Below are 27,925 nucleotides of genomic sequence, written 5' to 3'. Positions count from 1 at the left end.
CCCGTCTCTGGTATATATATATATATTTTGGACAGACATTCGTATAATGACGTAAGCGATACGGCCCGGGGCAAACCGGGCATCGGGACATCCCGGATAAACCGACAGCTATAGTCCGAGTACCAACTGACCGCGAGAGTGACCAACGACGGAAGAAGAGACGGGGACGTGCAACTTCGGTCAGACGAGAATGGGACAGGCAGATAGGGACTAGGAATAGTTTAGTAGATTAGTACGGACGCGTTGGTTATCTTGTTTCTTCGGTCGATGTGGAATCTTCACTCCGATACCTCCTAGTCGCGCAACGTGAACTTCCGAGCTTTGCAACGTATTCACCTGGCGTTGGTTAAAGTCCTGTTATCGTACTTACTGGCAGGAATACGATTCAAGTTCACACTACCCCGGGGAGTGAGGTCTTTCGAACAGTTTCATCAGGTACCGTAGTGTCGAAGTGTAGGTAGCTGCACTTGGCTTTCCACATGCGGTGGGATACTTGCATCTCTGTTATACTGGTCGCAGCAGCCATCGCCGAGACATTGTGCAGTGAGTACCACCTGTCGTTCATAGACTTTAAGGTCATCGAAGTGACGATCGTCTGGCGTAACGAATAACTCGTACACGGACAATGATTCGTTGTCTTAACGTCACGACGTACGTTGCGCAATACCAAAGTAAAAATACTCCATGGAGTTTCCTTGTTACATCGAAATCTTTCGTTCTTTTTTCCTGACGTGCCTATGCTCGCCTATGATTTGTCAGATGTTCGGTACCATGACGCTCGGCGTTTCTACATGTACCCTATTTTACAGTGTGCCCGTTTAATCACTCCAAAAATTTGTCCCAAAACCAAGGTAATACGTACGATTACACTGTGCGTATGCTGACAGTGAAGTCAACTCTTCGTGTGCATCGAAGTGAAAGTGCAAATCGATCGAATCATATGTGTTGGTTCAATATCGTGCCTCGGTGTAACAGAGATTTTTACGTACAGGCTGCACGCCTTGACAGTGTTCATTAATTGCATTCTTCAATCGTTAGAGCGATGTTGCTCACATATATGCATAAAAGTTTCTAGTGAATCTTACAATACAATCGCTTGGTAATACAATATGTCGTTTGCCGCACATTTCATAACAGTACCGCGAATTATCAACGCACACTACTTTCGTTATTCGGTATAACTTGCCCCTTTGCTCGCGTGTTTCATGAAATCCGTAATTTTTTTTCCTACTTGACCGTAACAGGAATGTATTAGACGGATATTGTATACCTACACCATCCCAAATGTTTAATGAGCTGCGACTGTCTCCATCTTCAGACTGATTCGTTACCACGAAATGAAAACCTTTATGTCGCATGATTATGTCGAAGGAAAATTTATTCGTACTTCTTTGTCGTCTTTTTTCTCTGCTGCAAAGCAGCAAATTCATTTGCAAGACATATACAAATGCATTTCTCTTATCTGAAGCTCGTTACCGATATAATGAGTAAAAGCTGAGTATTGCACCATTCTATGCAAGAAATTCTTCCCGTTTAATTTCAATTATCATCTCTGCCACAACGCACGTTGTATTTTCAATTAAATTCCGTCACTGTTTTTGAATTGATCAATACCGTGATACGTCTCAGTTAACGAATAATTACTGGCAGTAAAAGGAATGAAATTAATTATAACGATGAAAGTTGAAGGCAAAATAGTATTTAAAAAACTTGTCTGAAATTAAATTCTTTGCAAACAGTCCTTGTCGCATTTACAGTGCGGCACACTTTTTTTTTTGTTCATGTTATGTCATTATGTAATTTTTCTTTTCTTCTTCTATGTTTTTCGCCCATTAGGGTCCGAGTTTTTTCCAGTTTAGCCGTCGATGATAAACAACGAGTTCTTTTGTAGAAAACGATCGATAAGTTTCAGTGCCGGCATTTGAGTATCAAATCTTCAACCTCAGCACAATATTATATTAATATAAAATCATATTATTCATTAATTAGTGAAAGCTAGTGAGGCACAGTAAATCAAGAAAATTACCAATCTAGTAACAAAGCTCGTACTCTGTAAAACTTCAATAGTTGCAGTAGCTAAATTTGTTTCCCGCACGTTTGTCATAATAATATGAGTGTCAACTTTGATCTGATATCAGCGGCACGTATATATACGTTATATTATTTACGTAACGGAGTCGAATGTGTGATGTCAAAACTAGACGTGAAGTTTAGCATACTTATCTGCTGTATCTCTCGAAAACAGTTTCCAGTGACCCTGAAACGGTCGGGTCACGGAAACGCATACTTATATTCGATTCGTCAATATTTCGGAAGATTACATTACCCCGAAGTGTGACGAGGTTTGATAAGTCGATCCACTTCCATACCAACATTCATTAATTTATTCACACGTCTTTCTCGCATACGTTTCTTGTTATGTTCACCCGAAAACTTTTGATATCTCCAAAGGTTAATATTATAAGTAAAAATTGATCGCAATACGCAGAACAATAATATATATAATTTACAGATATGTTTCGAATATTTCTGCGAAGTAGATATATTATTATTCAGTCAAAATCGGGTCAGAGATGTCAGTAATGAAATCTGTTACCGTTTTCCGAACTAACTGAAAATATTTATTTCCGCCCTTGCATTGAGTTATTTATTAGACCCTGTCATTTCCACCGTATTTATACAATTTAGAGTACATATTACCGATCGAAATTTCTTTCACGATTCACGATTAGAGTCGATCAATCTTAAACAAGGAGACAAATGACGGTCGATGAAATGTAGTTTGAATTGCCAAAAACAGCTGTATGATAATGTAACTTAAATTGCATAAATCCAGTCGAATTTACCCTATGTTAAATTACCCCTGTAACATTTCCACGAAATACTCCCCTGTTGTGAAACATAACACGAGTCAAGTGTTTCGGTATCGGAATTGAAGTTGAAATCTCTACGCGTCCAAAAGCCAAAAGCGGCAAATGGCAAAAAATATCAACTCAGCCCTCCTTCAACCCACATGATTAGCTAATCGCTTATGGGAAGATACCCGAAAAAATATGGCAAGCTTGATTTAATTATTATTAATTATTGTTATTAAACAACCGCTTATCAATAATTCCACTTTTTTTTCAAACTAACAGGCTTAACTTTTTTGACCAACCAAACTTAAGCATAACATATTTTTATACGGTTTGGAACGTACAAAAAGACGTATAACTCGAAATTTCTAAAAACTTGTCCGCGATAGCAGAAACCATCATGATTTTGATACCTCAAGTGCTCAAATGAGACAATTTCAGCTAGGCGAAAAATATAAGAACAGTTGAGATTTCCAATACGCAAATTTTTTGCTTTAGAAACAGTTGTGAAAAAATTTTGAAAGCAACGTGTAAGCATTGACAAAAATGTGTAATTCATCGTGGTTATATTGGTAAGTAACAATTACGAACGTCGGCAGCCTTCGGCCAGACATGCTCAACATACCTATAATATGCGAAACTAAAAAACAACAACCGTTTCCACTTTTTGTGTTCCTAACTGTGAAATACGAAATTTCTAGAATCTCGAAACGATGCTGATTTATTTTTTTTAAATATTAATAACCCACTGGAATGACATTAAGTTAATAAAATATTCCACTAGGATGTTCATCAGTCGTTGAATGAACTTTTTCTGCGTTGAAGAGTATTTACCCTCTAGCTATAAAATTATTTACGTAATTCAAAAATAATCGAAGAAAATGACGGGCCTTTTATTGCACAATAAATAAAACTTCGCATCTGTATAATTTCGCGTGTTTCAATACAATTAATTTGACCGTCTGCAGTCGGTAAGATATAACTGCGGTTTTTAAACAATTATTTGGTTAGGAAGCAACGAAGGTTGAAATACCTCTAAGAACGTGTAAGCACAATCGTGTTTTTAAATAAATATGAAAGCCTAGGGACAAAAAAAAAACATAAATTATACAACAGGTGTGTTTTAACATTCCAAAAAATCAGCTGTCACCATTTATTCATCCACCATTCGTTATTCCTAATTGTTTTTCCGGTAGCGAGTTCCTGGTATTTATCGAAAAAAAACTGTGCAGAGAGGTCAACAGAAAAAAAAACATGTAGTAAATAATTGCGAAGTAAATCTGGTCTTGAGTATGTTGAACGTTCAAATTTACGTATTATGTTTTGTATCAAAACGTACGAAAATCGTGAATAAATATCCTCAAATTTTCATAGAATTTTCAGTTAATAGATGTATTTTATGTAACACTAGTATGATTTACGCATCATTGTTGCCTGCGTTCCGTACGTAAAGTAATCATTTTAGAAACAGTACAAGAAGGAGAAACGGAGTACGTAAATGTACACTTTTACGTCCTAGTACTTAAAAGTGTTCATTTGTACACTCCGCCATAAAGAAAGAACTTGTAAACCCCACTTTTGCTACATAAAGTATTGTGTGCACCATGGAGACAGTCTTTTTCGCCTCGCATATTTGCGATATTCGTCTTCGACTTCCGAGAGCACTGGCTACTTTTGCATGGGTAATTCCAGAATGATTTCGCGGAAAACGACCCTGGGTTGAATTCATCTTTGGCTTATAGTTTCTTTTTAAGATCAAGGCGGCTAGTTGTCGCTTAAAGAATCTTCTTACTTAAGCATTTGCAATAATAAAAAATAAAAATAAAAATTTAAAAGCAGTTTCAAGTTAATTCTGACCTCGGATTTCCATACACTTTACTAAATTCTCTCCAAACTGTTTAATTCCAAAAGTATAAAGGTTACTGCTAACAACCCTACATCTATACATGCACGTATATTGTAGTGAATAAAAGTACTCTATCGAAGTGAATAAAAAGTTCATTAATGTACATAAATATATGTACATTCATAAGCTGTCTGTCATCACACGCGTGTGAGTCGACACAGAAGCCGGAACCTTGAATATGTAAGAATCGGCGCCTCGAGATCATAACAACCTGTACCGGTTTTACCTATAAAATTCCCAAGTGTTTTTTTTTTTCTCCACTCGGGCCCGAAGCAGCCTCTGAAGTACAGTTTTTATCGGTAAACGTTTCAGAGATACAAGTTCCTACAGTTTTTCTGTTCTCTTCTCACAGATGACGTGGTGTCAGATCTACCCACCGAAACACGCGAGAAAAGACAGCTTTCTCTAGGATCTCTGAGGCAAACGCTGGGAAGACCGAATCGCCCTAGCAGCAACAGCGAGAGGGAATACAGCAGGATCATAGAACCGTCGAACAATCGCGGTTATAGAAATGAACAAAATAGTCCAGATCGCTACACGGAGGATCAGCCTTCAGGGCGGCAGATACTCGGCTTGCAAGCCCAACCGTTGATGGGCGGCCTTGGTGGATCCTCTGGTATAGCGTTGGGTGTCCAGGCGGGCGGACTTGGAGTTTCAACCGTCGTAGGTCTGGGCGGTGGATCCCAGAACTCTGGGTCGGATGGACTCTACAACACCAGGCCGAATTATCAGGAACGTCCGCAATCGAACGGAGTTCAGGGACCTCAAAGACCAGAACCCAATGGGCCTCAATACAGCGAAGGAAGGCCGCCAGGCCACCAAGGACGGCCAGGCAACAATCCCCCAGGTCTCCAAGGACGACCAGGCAACAATCCCCCAGGTCTCCAAGGGCGGCCAGGCAATAATCCCCCAGGTCACCAAGGTGGGAGGCCGCCGGGAAGGCCCGATGATAGACCGGGAAGACCCGATGACAGACCGGGAAGACCCGACCAAGGATTTGGACCACAAGACGGAGGACCTGGAGAACGACCCGGACCGTATAATGGAAGACCGGAGGAACCGAATGGCTTTCAAAATGGAAGACCCGGCAATGGAGGATCGGGAGGACGTCCTGGGGAACGGCCAGAGGATTCTCAGGGCTTTCAAAATGGAAGACCTGACCAGGTTGGAAAACTATCCGTGATTACTCTCGATTATAATATTCTTAAATTGAAGCTAAGAGATTGTCCAGATATGCTTTTCATGCTAACTTTTTAATTTTTGATCGAGTCTTTCAAAATTTTTAGAATTCACGATCTATTTCTCACATAAATGGTTTCAAGTAAAACAACAAAACACACATGTCTCTTAGATCAGTCATCCAATACTTTGGCTTGACCAAATCGAGGGACATGGCTGTTTTGTTTTGAAATCTCTTCTACAAGCTGGAACCACAGTCAATAAATAAAAAAATACAAATAGTGGAAGAAGACGGTTTTCTTTTCGGTTCTATTGAAACAACTCCGAAACGAAAGCTTTGAGCATAAAGATGTATCGGTTATTTTTTGTTCGTCGTGAAATTTTCTAAATGATGAAGTTTTTTCCAAATTTGCAATTGTAAAGTTCAAGTTACAAAATGCAACAAAACAGCCCAAGAAAGAGTCTTTTTCAATGGCTGTATAACAATATTAAAATTCAATATATGGTTACGAAAATCGAGGATTGAGTGGTTCGTTCTATCCTGAATTTATACCCAACGCGCCGTTCTTTTTTTATGTTGTTTTTATTTATTGATTGAACAACGGCTTCAGTTTCTAGCAAGTCGCAGATTTCAAAGCATACATTGTTTCGAAGAAATTTCAGAAAAAAAGCAGCCGTGTTTACCAATTTGGTCACATCACTGTAAAGTCGACCTCAGTTTTGTCAAAAAAAATTTGTATTGAAATACAGAAATTTACAATTTATTATTCGGAGACAAGATTTAGTAGAAATTAAAGATTTCAAAATTTTCAAACGAACCTTTTTCAACCAGGGTGGAGTTGAAACACAAGGACAAAGAGTACGACCTGGTGAAGCAACTCAAGGTTATCAAAACTACAGGCCGGACGTTGATTCACAAGGACAAGGTGGGCAACGTCCAGGGCAGCAGAATGAGAGACCTCAAAGCACGCAGTATGATTTTGAAAATAATAGACCGATAACTGCGAATAATGGTAACCAAAACTCAAGGCCGACACAAAACAACGCAGGGAGACCTACTCAGGGAGGGAGTGCAAATGGCTACCAAAGCAGTGGAAATAACGTTCAACCGTCAAATAACCAAAACCGTGACGAAGATGAAATCAACGGTTACAATGGCGTATCCACCGCATCTCAACCGCTATCAAACCGAGGACAAGGGAATAAAAAATGTCGGCAAGTAGGAGGATCTGATAATCAAATGAAATCTGACAATGAATTTAAGGGGAAGGGCCCAATTCGCCTTATTTCGATTCGCCTCAGTCAGCCGATCTTGCGTAACAACAAATTACGCACTATCTTATTACATAGAGTATTATTCGACTCAGGGATTATTCGAAATGGCTTTTCTCATACGCGATTACTCTACTGGCAGTTGGTTGCATGTATGTTATTAACGTTATTTGACAGTATCTGTGCGATGGTAAAGGTGTTGAAAAAAGGGTAATTTTCATTATTGTGCCACATAATTACAGTATTAGAGTGACCCGAGCAATGTCTTCCAGTAAGAAAGGAATCGGGTTAAACTCACCTTCTAGAACATTGGAAATTACATTTGGCGCCACGTTCTTGGATAATAAGGTAGTAGCGCTACTTTCCGCTAGCTATCAACTTTGAGTGTACGATGCGTTGTCGAGTTTAGCTTCAGAACACTTTTTGTCCACTGCGGCATAGCAAGTTTAGTGTATTTGCAGTGGTCGTTTTTGAGCTTTTTAGAAGTCTCTTTTGAGAATCTCAAGATGGGCCACTCACGCAAGAGAGAGAGCTGAAGTTGCGCGAGGAAGGAAGTTCAGAACCTTTGGTCTGCGAAGTAAAAAAAAACTACGAAAGAAGCTGAATCGCCAGAGGATGCGCAATAGTCGTGATAGTAGCAACAAAACCTCGAGTCAAACGGGTAATGCTTTTTTCGACACCTGTACCCTTGCACGGATACCGGTAAATAACTTTCTACTTTTGACAAATCGAAGTAAAATACACATCCCACAGGACATAGGAAATGAAACCTACATGCAATCACGTCCCGGTAGAATAACGCCGTAACAAATATCACACGTGTAGATTAATGTTCTGTGGAATCAGATCGTGAACAATGTGTAGTGTACAAAATATCCATTAACCGTACCAACGATATTCATGCGGTGACGCATTGAATGTTTTGAAAGAATTCAGCATGTAATTTATTACAAATCACATAATAAATTACAAGAGCAAAAATCATCAAATATACTAGATCAAAAAGTCTCAGCAACAAATCGTATATTCAACTACACGGGATGAAGTAGAAATAAAAAAATAGGTATCCCCTTATTCTCCGCGAGGAATAACCCGTAAAGTAGGTGCAGGAAATAAAAATCGCGAGAGTATGAATATGCAAGTTTCACGTAGAATGCCTAATGAGAACTGCAGGAAAAATTTTTAAAGAATTCTTATGAAAATTATAAATAATGATTGCATAATCTGACGGTTATTGCTTACAGTGGAAACCAGTACACGTGTCAGAACCGAGAGTGCGTCCCGAGGAACGCCCGATGCAATGGTATCAACGAGTGCCAAGATGGATCCGATGAAAATAACTGCCAAACAGGACAGTAAGTTTCTGAATTCTGAGCCACTTTCAATTTTAACAGTATAATGAGGTAGCAAAGATCAAACAAATTCCCCATCAAACGGTAAACGAACATAACAAAACTGGCATAAAACGTTCATCAGCTTCATAGATGAGTCGCCTTCGAGTCTCGCAACGACGAATCGCCGCAAAGTATCCTTAGACCAGTAAACGCTGATCAAAAATCATTTTTGAGTTGCTATCAAGGTTGCTATCAGGCATGAAAGTTTCTGCGGTGTAGCTTCCTGACAATGAGTTTTGACTACCCATTTTTGGATTTAAAGGAATCGTCCAGGCCAGGATTCGTCTAGCGATTACACCACAGCGGCACCAATCACTCCGACATCCGGTAGTACCACGGGTGGGTGTATTCTGCCGGAACAACCGACGGGAGGACGCTATGAGCTCGACTCATGCAAGAGACCATGTGTGCCAACCACAGGATCCAGAGTCCCCCTCAGCAGCTTCCTAACCTACATGTGTAACGAGGGCTACACTCTGAAGGGAAACAACGTTTCTTTTTGTCATAACAACACGTGGTACCTGCCCCCAACTTGCGTCAGTGAGTTTACACGATCACATGTACGATATTGTGCAAACGTGATCGGAGACTTTATCTTAAGGGAATGCTATAGTTAATCATTACCGACTGAGAATTACCTGAAAAATGATGAATCGCAATCACGGTTTCGCATTTTTCGCGTTGTATCTTCATTTTTTTTTATAAAATCATATAATGTATTGGTTTGATTTTGTTCAGAATTATGCGTAGAGTCTGGCTGATATTCCTTTTTGACGTGCGTGATCCGTGGACTTGGATGTTGAGAGATATCTAATTTTAAGTCCACGTTGAAATCGAGTATAGCATCCCCTTAAGGAGGTTAATCGGACAACAATCTATCCTTTTTATTCACTTTATTCCGAGATACTCGTACGTTCAGTGCTTATCAAATTATTATAATACGTTAGCTACAAGAGTGTCTGAAAATACAAAAGTAGAAAACACTGGAATCATGAAAAAAGACTTAGATGTCGATCCCTCGTTATAAATGGCTTCGAAAATCATAGAAATATAATAGAATCGTCCTTATGTTGTTCAGGCGACTATTTTTCACGAATTAACCAATAGACTTTTTTTAACATGTTGGATTTCGTATTAACATTGCGCCGATATTAATTGTGAACAACAAATGGCATTATTAAATTGAATACGGGAAAAATCTGTTTCAGTGACTTTGTAGAAAATAGCCCGAGTAAAATAAACCACCGTCAAGTCAGATCTAACGAATCTACTAGCTTTCTAACAATTTTGAAAGCTCTTGTTTGAAATTTTAGTATTTTTTATTTTTGCATTTTTGAAGAGAACCTTCGCAGTTTACGGATATAATAACTTCCTAAGTACTGTAAAATAAAACGATATCAAGCTTTGGCCAACCAACCTCCTCAACGGTCGATTAATTTCTCATAATCTAATACTTATTACATGAATCCTTATCTTTGTTTTTGAGCCCTAGCTCTACCTACAAGCAGTTATATTCTCACATGAATTCTTCGGGACTTGACATCTCCTGATTTATATGCAACAATACTGAGATACCCAAATACTCCCACTTTTCTTCATACGTTTGCATTGATAGAAATGAAATTTCGAAGTAGACTGAATGAATTTTTGTCGTTCCATAGGGCAGTATTTGCTATTCATTGTCAGATAAATCCTCAATAGCAATATACGTATTAATTTGGCTGTACTATTATATTAATCAATTGATTTTCAACTCACTAAACTCTTTGAGGAACTGTTTTTTTGCCGCTCATTGTCGTGCAAACTGCGTCATTAAGTAAACGCTTATTGAAGATAAATAAGTCATACGCGGCTAGGATTAGATGCCGGAATAAATCAAGAACAAAGTTTGTCGCTACCCTTTCAGCAATTTTCTAGCGTATATCAACACGGTGATATATGTCCGCATTTAATCTTGTGTTTAACGAATTTGAGATACGTTATTACATTGTATCGATCTGTGTCAGAAAATCGCTGCTAACGAAAACTATAGCCTTTCAAACATGAAACCAAAGATATCTCATAGACTTCTTTAACCCATGCAGTAATGAGTAACATTTAAACCATACCAGAAAATGTTAGATTTACCGTATTTTAAGCCTGTTTCAATTAAAACTGACAGACGTACCTTCGGAATTTGACAAGTCTATTCAACTTTACGTACGTACGTACGATGTTGTCTGGTTAAATATTCACATTTCTTTTCGATGAAAGCATTACATCGCCATAAATAGAGAATCAAAAAATACAGATGTGCGTATATTCAAAATGCTTCAGAAACTTGCTCACCGCTGAAATCGAACAGCGTCGACATTATCTGCAAGCTTAACGGTGCGATCGTTTCCTGCGAATCCAACATCTCGCCGGGGACCAAGGCCACATTAAACTGCAAGCATTCCTACAAACTTCCACTTGCTGATGATCCTGTGTACAGGGATCTAACATGCCTTGAAGAAGGAATCTGGGACCGTACCCTGTTTCGCTGTCTTCCTGGTAAAATAGCAGTTTTCTGGATCTTGATATGCTCCTGGAATAAATTAAGTTAAATCAGAATGGGCCGAAAACATTTTTCGATAATAAAACGACGTTTTTTTGACTAACAAAACATTATCTGTCTACTCTTTTGACGTATATTTTGCGTAAAAAAGTTGCTGTAGATTCAAAAATTATAGAGTCAAAAAACTAACAGGCGTTGACAGTGTCATATCATACGAAAAAAAAAATCACTTCTAGTAAAATAATATACATCGAAACGAACCGGTACATTTTAGAATTTTTTTTTTTTTCTTACATTTTATCCATTTCAAACTGATATTATCATTACACTTGATAATACTAGTCAAATAAAAAAGTCATGCAAGTATTGTTGACCGTTGGATTGTATATTCTGGGATATATGAGTTCTCAGTTAAGCAGTTAACATTTTTTTTTGTTCTTTGAATTCTTTCTTATTACGACGTGTCATTGCCAGTCTAACACAGTTAGCCATTCGTCATTATCAAGTCTATAATTTTTTTTAAAATCACGGACATTAAACTTATTCAAGATTTAATACCAATGTGTATTTACATGATAACGGGAGGAAAATTACCATTGCTCACAAGAGTCAGTCAGTTGTTGGGTGAACACATCGTAAAGAAGTGACAGGTATGAAATGGAATTTAGAGACTAACGACCAATGTCAGAGAGTGATTTGAAACTGGCGATTACACACTAGTCTCAAAACTTGATGGTTTCCATCCTTACTCGAAAAGCCTTTTTGGTTGTAAAAAAAAACCGCTCCGAGTCGGAATTGATTACTAAGTAATAAGTTTAATGTGATGATTAAGGTTTTAAGAAAAATTATAGATAAGATGATGGTTAGCCGTGCCTAGCCGAAACATCATTATACCGAAGGAAATTTTTGAAAAACACGATTGACCGCGCATCTCTAAACTCACACGTCTCACAATCAGCATACAACATATTTTCAAATTAATGATATACGTATATTTTCACAGACTTGTACCAAATTTATCAACCTTTCAAAATCATATTCAACAGAACAACTGTAAAATAAGATCCCGTTAAGATGTGTTAAAATGTGTATTTCGTTGGGATTTGAGAAATTACATTGCAAGTGAAAGTTTCGCAACACAGGCTAATATTTGTGTGTTTTAGAATGCGGAACAGCGGTGGCACACGGAAATACTCTGATTGTCAACGGTTTTACGGCGAAACTTGGCGTTTTTCCTTGGCACGTTGGTATTTATCAGAGAAATTCGGCTGGCTCTTTCATGCAAATATGCGCCGGAACATTGATCAGCCCTGTCCTCGTCGTATCCGGTACGTAACCAATTTCTTCGCCGATTTACCAATTTATATGTAAAATTTTCAGACTTTAATTAATAATATTTCAACACGCTGGAACAATCTATCGCGGGAATTAGTATAAGAATAAATAGCAGAATTACAGTCGGATAAAAATAATTTACGTGACATTCTATGAAAATACGAAAAAATCTTTATTCGTTTAATTTTTTTTTTTTTTTGCGAATATTTCACAGAAAACGATGAAATTATCTATAACAAAAAAAATCAACTACCAAAAAAAATTAAAATATAAGTCCGTGAATTTTCGTAATCGAACCTGAACTTCTACAGAAGTTATGATTGCCGACAGTTCTCTGCGTCAAAAATAAAATAAAAACTTAATCTGCCACAGGAATCAAAATAAAATTCCGCGAACTCGTTTAAAATTGTACTAATTTATACGACGATATTTACAGTTAAATAGAAACGGTTATAGATGCATGTAGATAACTGCGGAAAATTGTGAGTTCTAACAATAATTGAGGAAATCTACAACTCGGAAACGAACGAATTTTTTTACCAGATTTCACGAAAAAATATTAATTCCTAAAAGTGATATGACTCTATTGGATTACTAATACGTACGATAAAGTGCGAAATACTATTCTTGATCGACCGCTAGATTTCGCTTCTCTTTCACAACTAAAGCTTACTGACGAGTCGTTAAGTATGTAGCCGATGACGATTTCAAGACTCATTTTACCTTCTAATCATGATCGCAGTAGATTTATATTATTTTTTGGTGTATTTTCGAATTCACCTTATCTCGATAAGTGAGTTTAATGCAAAAAAAAAACAAAAAAAAGAAAACATTAGTCATTTCTGCATACCAGGAATTCCAAGATATTGTAAATGTTGAGTGCATTGTAACAATTAATGTACGTAGAATGATCGCTAAAAAGCAAGCCATTCTACAATTATTTATAAAAAACCGTTCGATTAAAGAAAAATCTTTTTAAAAAACCATTATAGTATTCCAAATGCTGTAAAGAAATACAGTAAAATAATATAAATAAATTTTTGTAAAAAATCATATAAATTTTTTCGACTACAACTCAACTTACAATATCATTCCTAGTCACACGATAAGCGATAGTTTCAGTTGAACTACATGCTTTGTACTGATAAAATTTTTTCACAGCTGCGCATTGTTTTTACGACGATACTATCAACGAAGTGGAAGATGCGAGCAATTACGCGGTGGCTGCGGGTAAACATTACCGATCTTACAACGCGCGAGAAAAGTACGTGCAGAAGTCTATGGTCAAGAAGATTGACGTTGCTACGAGGTATTACGGAGCCAGCGGAAATTTTGCTGAAGACATTGCTTTGGTGCATCTGGAGACCACGTTCAATTTGTCGACATTGGTCCGTCCGATTTGCATGGATTGGGACAACAGATACGAGAGAGAACAGCTCCAGAATGGGAAAACTGGAAAGGTATGCGAATTCTGACGATTCGACCCCATCAGCTGAATCAAAAGTTGGAAAAAGAGAAACAACCGTTTAAAAATTTTCCAGTCAATTTGTTTGCGCCAACAATAGTGAACGCGAATAAAATAAGATCCCGAATATGAAGCAGAAACGATCCTAAACAAACTCAAATAACGCAGGCAAAAAGTCAACGATTTGAGACAAGTTTTTACAATGCTGTTTCTCATGTTTTAAATTATCGATGAACTTTATTAAACTATGAGTTTTCTCTTCTAAACAGGCTGTGGGCTGGGGCAAAACCGAGGCAGGGGTTCCTAGCGAAGAGCTTCAGGAGATAAACTTGCCCTTCATCCCGTACCAGGAATGTGTGTCCGCAGTTCCAGAAGAATTCAAGGGTTATGTCACAGCCGATAAATTTTGTGCTGGTTACTTGAACGGTACGTATGTGCACAATATATTGTGTACGCGCATCCAAATTTCCTGTGAACTTGTCGGATTGTTCGTAATATCTGGAAATCAGTCGTAATCCATTCTGATAGATTCCAAATTGAGCCAATTTTGATTGTGTTAGTCGTCAGACGATAAGAAAAATGTATTTTCCACGAGAAATCGATAGGATGTTAACTATTGGGCCGGTAACTCAGGCAGAGTTCTAATTTCTGATCATGTACTAATTCCATTACGATAAATGGTATTATTCAAGATGGGATGTCCATTGACAAAAAGGAAGAAATCGGGAATTTTTTTCCCCCTATTGTTAATAAGTTTTCTTGTTCGGTTCATATTCAGAGAAATAAATTTCGAGGAAAAGATGGTCTGTCATGTTTTCTTACTGTTTCTACAGAAATTCTACTAAAAAACTTTTATAGCCTGCCAACGTTTTTTCCAAAATCCAAAATTTGCCAAAAATTCACGGAGGCTCTTGATAATGCATTAAAAAATTCGGTTACCTTAACCTCACCACCTTTATCCAAAATAACTTGAGTAACATCGTGGAATGCATTTTTCTAAGCCCTATAACGGTGCAAATACTGCCGTTGAATTTTTATCAAACTTCTTACACACTTATGTACATTTTGTTTGATCCTAACTACAAAATAAAAACTACTTTATTCCATTAAATATCATCTCAATTTCGAAATACAAATGTAATCTGCATTACGTTGCGTTTCAATTACAAAATTATAGAAATGCAATTCGGTTTCTATTTTATCATATCAACAAAGAAAATACAAATTTCATTTGTATTTCACGCATCTCCAATTACGAATTACAAATGATGAACTTAATATGTATTTCATTGCCTTTTCAATTACAAAGTGTATATATTATTTAGAATTCCGAATTGACTAATTACAATTTCACCCGTTACCGTTACTTCTTTTCATAAATGGTAATTTTTTTTTTTTATTTTACAGGATCGAGTCTTTGCGAGGGCGACAGTGGCGGTGGATTATGTTTCCAACTTGATGGTCTCTGGTACCTTCGTGGTATCGTTAGCGTCAGTCCCGTGTCCGAAAACACGTGTGACAACCATTATTACACAGCGTTTACGAATGTCGGACGTTTCCGGGAATGGATACGTGCTGCCTATATTAGTGCAGTATGAATGTAACCATACAATTAGCATGATTTCGCACGATCTATTAGCCTTTTATCCATCCACGGTATATTCAACCCAGGATTACACGTCACTGCAGGAATCGATTGATTAGAAACAATTACTCAATGTTTACTATACAACCACGGAGTAAAGGGTCGTTCAATTATCTCTGCGTAACTGCAACGACTTTCTAAACCAGTTTAACCACCTCCTGGATGTCGCAAAAATCACTTTTCAACAATTGAATCTTACCCCAATTATACGATATTTTGGCAATAATGTTTTGCTATTGTATAGCCTGAATTATTTTACACTCTGACGCATATATATCCAGCTATGTTTCATTTCAAATAAATTTACCGTTTAATTGTAACATCACTCGACCACGGATTGGAGTCGCTCTATACATGCACGTGTATATATATGGGAGAGTTCACGTCAAATCGAACGAAAAAACGAGATTTTTTCCCTAACCACTTTTGATGTTTTCGCCATTTTACTCACTTGAAGTTTGCAGATTTTCCTGATCAAATATTTTCTTACCACAGCTAGTCGAAAAATTGTCGTTTGACGATTTCTTATTTTTTCAAGTTAACATAGCTTAAAATTCAGATAACATATGAAAAAAATTCCTACACAAAAGTTTCGGATCTTTGTATGAATATTTAAAAAAAAAAATTTGGGCGATTTTTCGTGCCTCGTTAAAGTATAGTTTTAATGAAAAATCCACGAAAATCGTAACAAAATAGTGCCCGGCTCAAGTTGGCTGAAATTTTTACACAGCATGTCTTTTTCAATACCAGAGATTGTCTGTAAGATTCGTAGTGGGCGGAAAAGTAGATCAAAAGTTACTTACAAGTAACAGTTTACATGGAACTGTGAAATTTGTCATTCATACGTACTGTAATGTAGCGGTATGAACGGTAAAAGTTATACAGTCGGTATTACGATACGCAACACATCGTTGAATTTTTACCTTGGATGAATACTCTTCAAAAATATTCTCCGGCCTCACGTATCGTGTCAGGAATCGTAATAAATGACGGACTGAAGTATGCTCCTCAAGAAAAAATCGTCAACTGTTATAAACAACACGCGTAACAATTGAAGATCACGCTCGAGTGCGCAGCAGCGCCACGCGCAGGGTAAGCAAATAACTTGCCGCGCCGCGAAGTTTGAACCGAATTCTCGCCACTTGGTGAATATTCGTTGATATATCTTCTGAACCACTGAACCGCCCACTGTGAAATTTTCAGACAACCTTCCCATCGAAGAAGGATTGTTGTGTATAAATTGAGGCCCATTTGATTACGGCACTTTTCACTTACGAATTATTTGCACGCATTTTGTAATAAAACTACACGGAAACGGGGTATGAAAAATCCGAAAAAAATACTCTCGAGAAGTTCACAAGAGAACCTGAAATTTTTGTCAAGGAACTTTTTTCATATGTTATCCAGGAAAAATCAAAACATTGTTGAAAACAATTTATTGGATGAGTTGTGAATAAATCATGTGTCGAAAAAATTTGAAAAAATTCAAAGTTCATCCTTTCAATATGTACTTTGACTGTGTGAAAGGGCAATCAGATTAAAATGGGTCAGAGAAACCGAAAGTTCGGTTTGACACGGAATACGCCATATATATGTTTAACAGGGTGCACCAAAAGTACTAGAACTCCTGACTAATTTTTGAAAAGGTGTAGATATCGAAATGAAATTTAGATAAAACGTATCGGACCCAAAAATGAACATTTTAGAAGGGTGTGCAATTCCTCCACACACTTAGGGGGATGGATGAGTGGAATAGAGTGAACATTTTCAGTAGGGGATTGACTGCATCAATCAGGCTGAAATTTGGTGAAGACACGCTGTTCGAAAAGATCTTTTAAACTAATCATCATTTGTCCCTGAGTAGTTCAAGATTTTCATCTCACCTGCCACATCCATCCCCCCTGGATGTGGAGCGAATTACCCATCCTTCTAAATCGTACCTATTTAGTCCCATACATTAGATCCTCCACATATTATTTCGATAAATGCATCCGTTTGAACGATAGTCAGGGATCCCAGTACTTTGGCCTGTACATGTTATTTACCAAATACATTGCAAATGACCATAATTGTAGTTACACGTTCATTCCTATTCAAGTGCGTATACTCTACTTTAAAATGCGATTCCTCCTGAATCTAATATAGGTACAAAACACGAGCAAAAATCAACGAACCGTGTATATAACTTATAATGTTTTCAATCACATGTATTTGTAAATAAATAATAATGTGTGCAAATTTTAAGAGCTTGAATATATAAAAAATTTTGCTCTAAAGTACATACTTTAAGTTATCGCATTGTTTTCTGACTTTCCACTCAATCGATTCCCCTAGAATTTTGAAGTATCCCCATTTGTTAACAAGCGGACTTGGGCTGACCATGAGGCAGCTTTTGAACTTCTTGTTTTCAAATTCGTTTCGAGCTGAAATAATAACGATGATGATGATGATAATGATGATGATGATGATGATGATGATGATGATGATGATGACGATGACGATGATAATGCTTACTGTCATCTTTGCTGCTGCGATAACTGCGGCCAAGGTGAGCGGGTTCAAGCTCAAGAACCGAAGAGAAGCAACTCACCGCCAAACGGACTCAAAGTCCGGATTTACCATCAGATTACCAAAGAAGGATTTACCATCAAATCGGGCGTAAATTATAAAGTCATGTAAATTCAATGCAAGGTACGGACGAAAAACGGTTAAGAAATAAATCGAATCGATCAATTTATTTGCTTTACATATATCTGTATCAATTATTAGAAGCACCGTTTGGAACGAGCAAAAGTATATTACCTTTCGAGACGCAAAATATGCAGCAAATTTAAAAAAAAATGCTTAAAGCTGTACAATTTCTACATCGGATTCGTGTTGAGGGCCGACTAAAAATAAAATTGGTCCACGTTCAAAATCGACTTATGCCTACAAATATGTTCACAGAATTGCAGTATTGTCATGGTAGTTCGTATTTCATCTTCGACAGCTTGGTTGTTTCCAATCTTAGACAGTTATTAATTCCGTCTGATTATTTTTAGTGATCAGCTGCAAAAGGCTTCCATTTGACGGTCTGTCCTGATTTTGACCCCATTTGAAAAATAGCCTGTAATGGAAATAACCAGTTCGTAGAGATGATCAGAGAGGTATCGTGCTGAAATTATTTACAAGGCACAGGTGTGAACAAAACTGCTACATATTGTCCAATTGTCTTAAACATGCAATTACCAGGTGAATTATGAAACATTGGATAATGAACACAAAATATTATTATTGGGTAGTGCAGCGTAAATTTATCAGAATAACATCTATGATGATTTCTCAAGTTTACGATACATAAGAAAGATTGTTGGATTTCAGGTAGCAAAAATTATACTGCTTCATCCGGGAACAACAAACTCCATCACTAGAATTTCGAATTCGAAAGATATCATTTTTCCGAAAATTTGGCTTTAGTTCTCACCCTGCTACAAATTCCAATGGCGTCCACGTTGACGTATCAGCATCTGGCATCCACTTCCTGTTCATAGGAGTATCTAGTGTGACGGGTAAAATTGTGGCAACAAGAGAATCCTTAGGAAGACCGCTTCCTTCATTAGCCAATGACTTTGTCAATTGGTGAACAGCCGCCTTGGCCATTCCGTACCCAATCATACCTGAGAAGAGCAGCAATAAAAAAATATTCTCGTCACAAAAGCGTGGAATCTGTGAATTTATACAATAAAAGTTTTCAAGATTCATTTGAGGTTGATGAAGGTGATTTTACTTGGAACAACTCTACAGTACGACAAAAAACACAAGTCGAAAAAACAATTTCTGTCGTGATACTTTTCGTCAAATAGGAAAAATTATTGGTTGGCCGGTATAGTGACAAAAACGAAAAGTATAAAAAAGTGTGAAAAAAAATGGAATAAACTTTTATAAGCTTCAGAGATCATTGCGGAAGTTTGTCCATCTGAGGATTCATCTGAGTATATTTGCCACTAATTGTACATTTTCAATTAAAATGATGGCCTAGTTTTTCTCATGATGAAAGCATATTTTATCAATAAAAATGAAAAGTATTAATTTAAAATCTTTCTTCCGATAGGCTTCTGCGACACTCTAGGAGTATGTTTCATCCGTGCATGAATATTTCTTTTTACATTAAAAAATTAAAGAATATGGACTTAATAGCTTAAGGTATCGTATCGATGTATAAAAGTAGGTGTAGTACCAGAAAAAAATCTATCGTTATTGGCTGTAAAGTTTTTAGAAAGGATTTCTGGAAATCACAAACCAGGTGTTCCCTCAATTGCAGGCTTGGCACCAGTCAGCGTTAGGAAACCTCCCTGTTTCAAATGGTGGGCAGCAATACTAGAGGCAATTACTGAACTCCAGACGCTTTGCTTCCACATCAGATCACTATTTTTGACATAATCTTTGCTTGCTGCATTACCACCAGCCCAGCCACCTGCCACGCAAATAACACCGTCCAGCTTCTCCCCTTTCAGAACTTCTTTAATTTGCGACAAGATCTGGTTTTCCTGAAAATAAATGTTCAAAGATGAATAGGCTGTTCTGCCTGAATACAAAGTTAAGAATAGAGAAAAACTCGTTTAAGGAATTTCCATTGGTGTTATTTTTGCCAATTAATGAACACACGTGAAAAAACATCCTTACTGTAATAGAGTGGTTATAAGCAAATTCGAATGACACAAGCTAACGATAAGATATCAACGATTTGAGACGAGATTTTATAATTAGAACGTTCAAAATTCTCAAACTCTGATATTTTTCACCTGAATTCAATATTTTTTGGCTTATTCTATGCAACATTACGATTTCCAGGGACCATTTGAAAAGATATTTACAAATTGTTATCCCAAAAGTGGGTAAAAATAGATTTGTGTAAATACGATACAATACATTTTTGTAATCTAAGATTTCTTGGACGTTTTTAGACAATATCTGAGGGTCAGATCAGAAAAGAAAATGTGCCCAAAACATTAGAATTGGATCTAAAGTATCAGAATCTAATCATTTGTCCTATTCATTAAATCTAATTCCAAATAGTGGTGAACAAGAATTAGGTAATTATCTGTTTGAGTACCTGTTCTTCCCATGTTGCATTGGATGGGACGATAACGTTGACATCTGCGAGGTCATTCTCTCTCATGTCGATGGACCCAACCCACTAAAACAACAATTCGAAATTGATACGAAAAGTATATGTTGGTTATAAAATGATAAGCAAACAATCGTAGAACTATTGAGATGTCACAATTTCAACATATTTTGTTTTAGTTGCATAATTAATTAATTAACTTTATTGACTATCAAGTTTTTTCTTCCGAAAATGGCATCAAATCGGATAACCTTTGGCTCTGCTTTTATCACAGTATGTCAACATTTCTAACGTACTCGTATGGCCTGTTTGCTGTTGGATTACTGATGAAACAGTAGCAAAATATCAATTCCACTGTTTTAAAACATTAGTTTTCAATGTTGGATGATGACGACTTACCAAGTATTTAAGAGAATTACATTTTTCTATCTGATTAGCACCTACAGTATTTTCTTAATTTTTCACTATTCTGTGTTTAGAAAATTTGGGTAGTTATTACAATATGTAAGTTCAAAGATGGTTGAAATAAGTTTTCAACACGCGCAGTGAAACCAATTTTTGTCCTGCGATCTCTCAGGAACCAAAGAGGATAGGACGAATGAACAGATTTTATGATTTTCGTCTTAATCGATGCGGTTCTCCGTAACCAACTAGACGTTGTTAGATTTCAATCGAAATCTGTACTGTTTGTCAATAATTTCGAGCAAACTACTGAAAAGATATCGTAATCCGAGCTTGACTGAAAAAATTTATCATCGGACGTTTGTAGATTTTTTTAACCGCATTCTAGAGAAAACAATTTCAATTGTTTCCTAAAAATTTCCAATTTTTCGCAGAAATCCATACCAGTTTACCATAGTACGAAACAGTGCAGAAACACGTGCAGAACTCTGATTTTTCTGGTTCACGATGCAAACTGAAGTTATGAAAGATATTCTTACACTTAGTAACAATCTGAGTGAAAACTGGTCAGATAACTTGATCAGATTCTACGGGTTATCTGGCATATCGCTAATCGTCTACGTCCTTATTTAATTGCGACTCTTAATATGCTTGTTAGATCCGTTTGCCCATACGGTTTTTGGCCTCTGGAGGTGGTTTCTTTTTCCAAGAGAATTGTTTTCTTTCGCGCCGCTTTGTGGCATAAGCTTAGTATAAGCACAATCAAGTTGTTTTCTCAAAAAAGAAATGGCCACGCTAAGTGCTGGAAAATACGAAATGTTTCGATCTTCGGTTACTGCTTTGTACTCGGTATTCCAATTTTGGATCTCACCGCGGCCGACGCATCCACCTACGCCGGTCATATTGATAATCGATTGATTGGCCTTCGGGCCGGCTAAAGTCTTTGACGTCTTTCCCATCCCAATGAAACATGATACAATACACCAGTTACCTGACCACTTGTGCTATTTATGCAACTTTCCATAATAATAACACTTGCTTAGTCGACAAAACACAATTTTACGCACTGTGTCAATGAGTGTAAGTTACCTAATGCAAATTTTACGCGCTGTCAATGGCACAGTAACTGAAAAATTGGTGAAAGGATTTTTTTTATATGACTTCTAGTAAGGATTTTCAAAATTTCACCGAAGTCGCCCCTTATTCACATTTTCCTTCATAGGAGTTGGAAAAAATAACGTATGTCACACGTGCAGATGGTGGATATCTGACTCATGTGTACAGCGTTCGCCTTGGCTCATCTTGCAGTACTCGTATTCGTGTGATTACGCTGCAACTTCACACTAATCAGAAATCACCCACTTTCCGCACTTGTAACACAATATACTATTTCTTATTGTTTGAATATATACGCCTGATATGTTAAAGGTTACTTAAGCCAAAACTCGATACTTTTTATCAATTTTATTCTGAAATAATTGTACATTGAGTATTTATCAAATTACTATACACTACCGCACGTCAACTTAAAACACACCGCCAGAATCAGAGGGTTTGTGAAAGGTAATGTATACAGAAGAATCTACTTTGATGAATTTAGAATTATTTGAGCAAATACAAATTAAGATGTCTGCGAATGCTGAAAATGTTTTTAACGGCAGAAGGACTTATTTTCGTGCAGAACACACGTATTAAGTTCATTCTTTATAGGGAAATCGACAAATCTGAGGGTGTATTGGAATTAATGATCGGCAGTGTATTCGTAAGGTCTCTCTAACAATCCACAATATTAGGATTATAAGCAAATGCGTGTCGTTAGATATCCATGCTGCGTTTCAAACTACTCCAAAAAGGTTCAAAATCTAGTAGATTAGACCAATGTTACTCCAGGGTAATTCATTTTAATCAGAAAGACTTTTCTTTCATCATGTTGGCATCAATATCTTATTTCAATACGTAGCACCGATATTGATTATGATAAAAAAATGTCGTTATGAATTTGACTACCGACAAAAATCAATGTTGCGATCTTCAGTATCATAAGCTTTCCGTATAATCTAGAACTTTCTGACCACAGGCTAGATTCCATGACTTTCTCTGACTTTCACTTTACAGGGTGGCCACTCAATTCCGATCACGGAATTCCCTGACATTTCCCGGTTTTCCCTGACTAAAATCATTATTTTTCCCTAACATTTTGATGCACAATTTGTGCAGAAATCACTAAAAACTATAGTAACCTAGGTAAAGTATGGCTAAATATATTAAAGTTATAAAAGTTTTAAAAAGTTGTTTATTCCGTTCATTATGATTTTTGAAAGTTGACAAAAAATGAAAATTTCCATTTCCGTGGTCTTGTTAAGTATACATTTAAGAAGGGGCTCCAAGAAGCGAAATATTTTTAGAGCTATTATTTGAACATTTATGCTGTTTGCAATGAAAATCGAGGTTCGAAGAATTATGACTAATTAACGAATGTGTAACTTTTTGAAAAAAAAACTTAAAAATTTTTTTCCAACGGGACATTTTTCTTTCAAGTGTTAAGAATACGCCACAATTTATCCAAATTTTTAAATTGATATTTATTACAGCAAAACAATTATTTTGTGCGGTGTACTGTCTAGATGCGGCGCGTCTATGCCACAACAGTTGCGCATAGCCCTATTTTCAGCCTTAAATTAAAATTACTAATATTGAAGATAGAATTCCGGGTGCTCGTACTTTTTCATTGAAAATTTTCTCCTCTTTAAGAATCGTTTTAAAATTTTCTCTAGCGCTTTTACTTTTTGAGTTATTGCCAAAAAACTGAGGCTTCGTTTTTTCTAGACTATTAGGCGTCGGTGAACGTGCGTCTCCACACGCAGTGACGGCCATAGATAAATCAGACCGATGTCTGCTCGTACTACTGAATTCATGTGACAATCAACAACTAAGCTTATAATCGTCAATAAGAAGAGAAGAAAAATTGGGACGATGCGGTGATAGCATCTCAATTTTATGGACAAGGCTTTTGAAATCCGTGAGTTCTATAAAAAGTCCCTGACCAACCAAACAATTCCCTGACATTTCCCTGACTTTTCCCTGACATACAAAATTCCCTGACATTTCCCGGTTTTCCCGGTTTTCCAGACGGGTGGCCACCCTGCTTTATCTAGCAAAATTATCCGATATTTTCAAATCTCACCAGTTTTCGATTTATTACTTGCGTTAACGTTTCTCCACACAATTTCGGACGTTGCAAATATATCAGAACTTCATGTCATACCGAATATTTTCATACTTTGCCGAATGTGCAATGGAAAAGTAATCCTGTTCAACTCAAGTTATTTCTTTACGTAATAAATTCTTGCCAAGCCGTTTACCCATGTAGAGAAGTGCATGAAACATCATATTAAAGAAGTATTTTTCAGCATTAATCGATAAAATAGACAGTCTGAACTCTTTCATTGCTTTGTACTGTCATAATATATTGAAAGCTAGTAAAAAAAAGTTGATAGAAGCAGTAGTTCAAATGGAGAGTCTAGTGTAAGTTGAATTATTGAAATACTATCATTTTTACAGCTTATTCCTTACTGCATACCCAACAAGTACACCGAGGTAGGTGAATTTCATAGTAATGCAGGAGATTATAGCAACCTAAGATTAAATGGTATCTTTCACGTGAAAGGCTCCAGTGGTTTCTAGCATTGGCCTTGATACAGTTTCCCTCTCACTTATGCAACATTGATCAATATAAATCTAACGATTGAAAGTGGAAGGAATTGCACATAGAAATAAAAAATAATATGATGGTGTACATGTGCTTATGTTAATAATAGTCAAATTGGAGGGCATTTTTCTTTCGCAATATGTAATACGTATAACATATGTACGTATGCAGACAATCGGTCCAAGCATAAAACGTTTTGACGCAGATCATACGCCGAACAGTTATTTCAGTAAATGAATACGGGTTTGTTTTTGTTTTTTACCTTCCCGTTCTTTTTTTTCGAAAAAAGGAATAAAATAAAAAGAATAAGCATAGTTATTATAATCACTCCGAAAACTAAAAGTTCAGTTTTTACTGCCGACGTTTGAAGGTTTAGAAAATCATTCCGATCATATTCGGATGGGCGTCTGGGTTTTTGTGTGGGTCAATTTTTTGTCCTACGATATCTGGAGAACGAATGAATAGATGCTGATGATTTTGATTTCAATTGTCAGGGCTTTTCTTAACTTGAAATTATTTAGATTGCCATGCAATTTTTGAATTTGCACTTGTTTCATTCTGTAAGGGTTTCGAATTTAAAGTATTAATTCATTCGTGAAAACGAAAAATTATTAGGTTTAACTAATACAATTTTTATGAATACTTAATTTTTGTATTTAACTTTATTACATAACAGTTGTTCGAGAAATTTAAAATGTGCTTCAAGTTACTAACGTCGATGTTATGATGCATTTAGTTTAAAAATCGTTACTTCGCAGCATTAATATTATCTGAAAGTTCATTATAGTTATTGTAATCTCAATTCTTTCAAAGTAATTCTAAAGTTTCAAAATAGCGGGTATTTGAAAAATGTTTTGTTGTGTCAAAGTTACTAACTTCAAGCTCGTAATTTCAATGAGTTCAATGAGAGAATTATCTGAGAAATGAACATGGGATGCCATACAAATTTGAGGTCCATTTGAAATCTAATTTATTTTCCATACAAGATTTATATTCATGACACGGGCATTAATTATAATATCGGTCTGTGTAGTATGTAGTAATCGTGTGTCTCTAAATTGTTATGTTACGAATTGAAAAATTTTATCATTAGTAGATTTCCGTATAATCACATCGTGACGTAATATTTAACTCCGGTAACTTTTAAATTGCTACATCCCTATTAATTTTCGTAAAATTCCAAATAAAGAAACGAGTTTGATACTGTGTAATTTATGATAATCTATCAAAGTACGTCAGTATGAAAGATCGATTAATTGAAATGTTCTAATTGAAGAGATTTCATTCCGCGTCAATAAATAGGAAGTCCAACAATAAGTATTTAATATTGATATAATTTTCATCTGGGATTTAAACGACGGAGAGTTTCACCTGCTGATAGCTAAATGGTGCAATTTGGAAAAACCCAACAGATTTTGAAATATGACTGTTACTATTCGTCAATGTATGTGTATGTATGTGATGCGATTTAATTATCGAGGTGAAACTAAAAAGAGGATAAAATTGAATGGAACTTGTTGCTCATATACACAGACGCATTTACGCAACGCGACCTCGATTAGTAAAATACGGAGAAAATGAACTTGCGGTTTAAAAAAAAGTGACTGTAATATCGTCAACGTCTGTATCATTATAAAATTTCGCAACCCGGGTACGGCAAAATAAAATTGCGCCAGGCGGCACTAACAATAACTTGTAGTCACGGCCTTATTTTATTTTATTATTACCTATACGATTATGAGCAAGTTATTTTTCCAGATAACCGGATATCCGATCGATGGCAGGAACCGAGAGCAAGTCCTGAGAATGACGAAATACTTTTTTTCCCCTTTTTCTGACAGTGCCGGTTGCCGCCCATAAAAAAGTTCTTGAATTATCTTCAAAATTTCGACCACGAGCCACGTCGAATAAAAAAGGGCACACAACTAGACTAAATTAAAACAACGTAAGAAAGATTCTATCAACTGTCAATAAAACATTTTCCGAATCAACAATTCGACACGTGTAAAGCGTCAATGAAACGACAGCTGTCATAATTTCCTTTACTATAATGCGAGGAGCCAAGATTTATCCGGATAAAAATGTACGAATTACAGACCGCGCGACATACACATCCTCTCGAGGGAAAATAAGTATACTGTTGAACCGTATGAACGTCGATATATCAAATAAAAAGTTCAACTCACCCAGTTTTTCGATTTGAATTGAGTGACGCAAGTAGAGCCGAGGGCTCCTTTGCCCCCGTACACGAGCACGCGACCGAGAACGGCGGCTGCCATTGTTCAATAAACATCAATAAGTGAATATAACGATGAAAATCCAGGGTAATATAAGTACGAATGCGTGGAGAGAAACGCGCGGAGTTCAGCGCATAGAGGTATAAGGATATAGTGTAGGAAGGGTACAAGCTCTTGTAACAAGTGGGAGTGTCTCGCTGTTGGAAAGAGACGGAGAATGTAAAACCACTACTCTTCTCACTCTAATGACGCATGCGCAGTGTTATAACCGTAGCAGCCGTTGTAGCTGACTACAAGACTCGATGACATACGTTGGGTTACTTAGTAGTCTGCGCATGCGCCAGTAGAGAGAGAAGGGTAGTGGTCTTACGTTGTCTTTGTCTTTCTACAGGTCGGACACGTTCAGAGCCGTCTTTCCTACTCTATCCTTATACTTCTATGGTTGAGCGAGCGGCGGCGAAGATGGCCGAGCGTGTTTCGTGAACTTCCGCCGGCGATCGGAGGACCTCGAGTGACTTCGGCACAACTCGGCACTTCCCAGCCCGCAACGCACTCTGGGAGTGTAAATCTAGTGTGACGTCACAGTAGCCTAGTTGGGTTAGGTTTTACGCTGGAATTTGTAACGAAAAATTTTTTGTTTAAACGATTATTGTTTTTTACGCTGCACCTGTCGACCTGATAGCCGTGCAGACTGGTTCAGCGTCGGTCAAGTATTCGTCGTCTGGTATAAAGTGCTCGCGCGCGGCTCGTGCTACGCGGCGTATATGAAATTATTAAATAGAAAATGAGTCGACATGAAGGTACGTGTATTTCAACTTCTTTCGTGGGCTGATCGCGGGCTGGCTGACTGCGAAACGTCGAGCCAACAAATTTCCAAAATCCT

At 37.0% G+C, this 27,925-nt stretch overlaps 3 protein-coding genes across 8 annotated transcripts in view; 2 read left to right on the top strand and 1 right to left on the bottom strand.

Annotated features, from left to right (window-relative positions):
- The first annotated feature begins 93 nt into the window (after positions 1 to 93).
- Positions 94 to 18,675, top strand: LOC124178416 (modular serine protease-like). Of its 5 annotated transcripts, none has more exons than XM_046561723.1 (13): positions 94 to 543; positions 5,114 to 5,437; positions 5,516 to 5,575; positions 5,609 to 5,836; positions 5,909 to 5,931; positions 6,848 to 7,155; positions 8,457 to 8,567; positions 8,869 to 9,146; positions 10,923 to 11,138; positions 12,306 to 12,470; positions 13,639 to 13,937; positions 14,212 to 14,368; positions 15,350 to 18,675. In XM_046561723.1, the coding sequence occupies exons 1-13, from the start codon at positions 480 to 482 to the stop codon at positions 15,538 to 15,540; spliced, it is 2,424 nt and encodes an 807-aa protein (XP_046417679.1). In that variant the 5' UTR covers positions 94 to 479; the 3' UTR covers positions 15,541 to 18,675. The 5 variants fall into 5 exon arrangements, with proteins under 5 accessions (XP_046417679.1, XP_046417678.1, XP_046417680.1 ...); XM_046561724.1 differs by having other exon boundaries at positions 96 to 543; positions 5,114 to 5,242; positions 5,288 to 5,437; positions 5,516 to 5,836; XM_046561722.1 differs by having other exon boundaries at positions 95 to 543; positions 5,516 to 5,836.
- The window catches only part of LOC124178427 (dihydropteridine reductase), a 10,379-nt gene continuing 757 nt past the window's right edge, over positions 18,304 to 27,925 (bottom strand). Inside the window, exons 1-5 of one of the 2 annotated variants that reach the window (XM_046561748.1) lie at positions 26,992 to 27,192; positions 20,680 to 20,763; positions 19,867 to 20,113; positions 19,051 to 19,243; positions 18,304 to 18,693 (exon numbers count right to left, since the gene is read on the bottom strand). In XM_046561748.1, the coding sequence (XP_046417704.1) occupies positions 18,594 to 18,693; positions 19,051 to 19,243; positions 19,867 to 20,113; positions 20,680 to 20,763; positions 26,992 to 27,084 (717 nt within the window). In that variant the 5' untranslated portion in view covers positions 27,085 to 27,192 and the 3' untranslated portion in view covers positions 18,304 to 18,593. Of the gene's footprint in view, positions 18,694 to 19,050; positions 19,244 to 19,866; positions 20,114 to 20,679; positions 20,764 to 26,991; positions 27,193 to 27,925 lie in introns of those variants that run through there. The other variant, XM_046561750.1, reaches the window with a different exon arrangement.
- LOC124178421 (E3 ubiquitin-protein ligase KCMF1-like) overlaps positions 27,612 to 27,925 on the top strand; it is a 17,595-nt gene continuing 17,281 nt past the window's right edge. The window contains exon 1 of the mRNA XM_046561740.1: positions 27,612 to 27,842. Within this exon, the coding sequence (XP_046417696.1) occupies positions 27,827 to 27,842 (16 nt within the window). The 5' untranslated portion in view covers positions 27,612 to 27,826. The remainder of the gene's footprint in view (positions 27,843 to 27,925) is intronic.

The sequence above is a fragment of the Neodiprion fabricii genome, chromosome 3, assembly GCF_021155785.1.
Source record: "Neodiprion fabricii isolate iyNeoFabr1 chromosome 3, iyNeoFabr1.1, whole genome shotgun sequence".
NCBI classification, from domain to species: Eukaryota; Metazoa; Arthropoda; class Insecta; order Hymenoptera; family Diprionidae; genus Neodiprion; species Neodiprion fabricii.
Note: the sequence above shows the minus strand (reverse complement) of the source record. Positions and strands in the feature narration are given on the sequence as shown.

Excerpts from the sequence above, each read along its gene's own strand:
- LOC124178416 (XM_046561722.1), top strand. The coding sequence starts at position 480 with ATGCGGTGGGATACTTGCATCTCTGTTATACTGGTCGCAGCAGCCATC. Across the intron at positions 13,938-14,211 it reads AGAATGGGAAAACTGGAAAG|GCTGTGGGCTGGGGCAAAAC; the intron begins GTATGCGAATTC and ends TCTTCTAAACAG. Across the intron at positions 14,369-15,349 it reads TTGTGCTGGTTACTTGAACG|GATCGAGTCTTTGCGAGGGC; the intron begins GTACGTATGTGC and ends TTTATTTTACAG.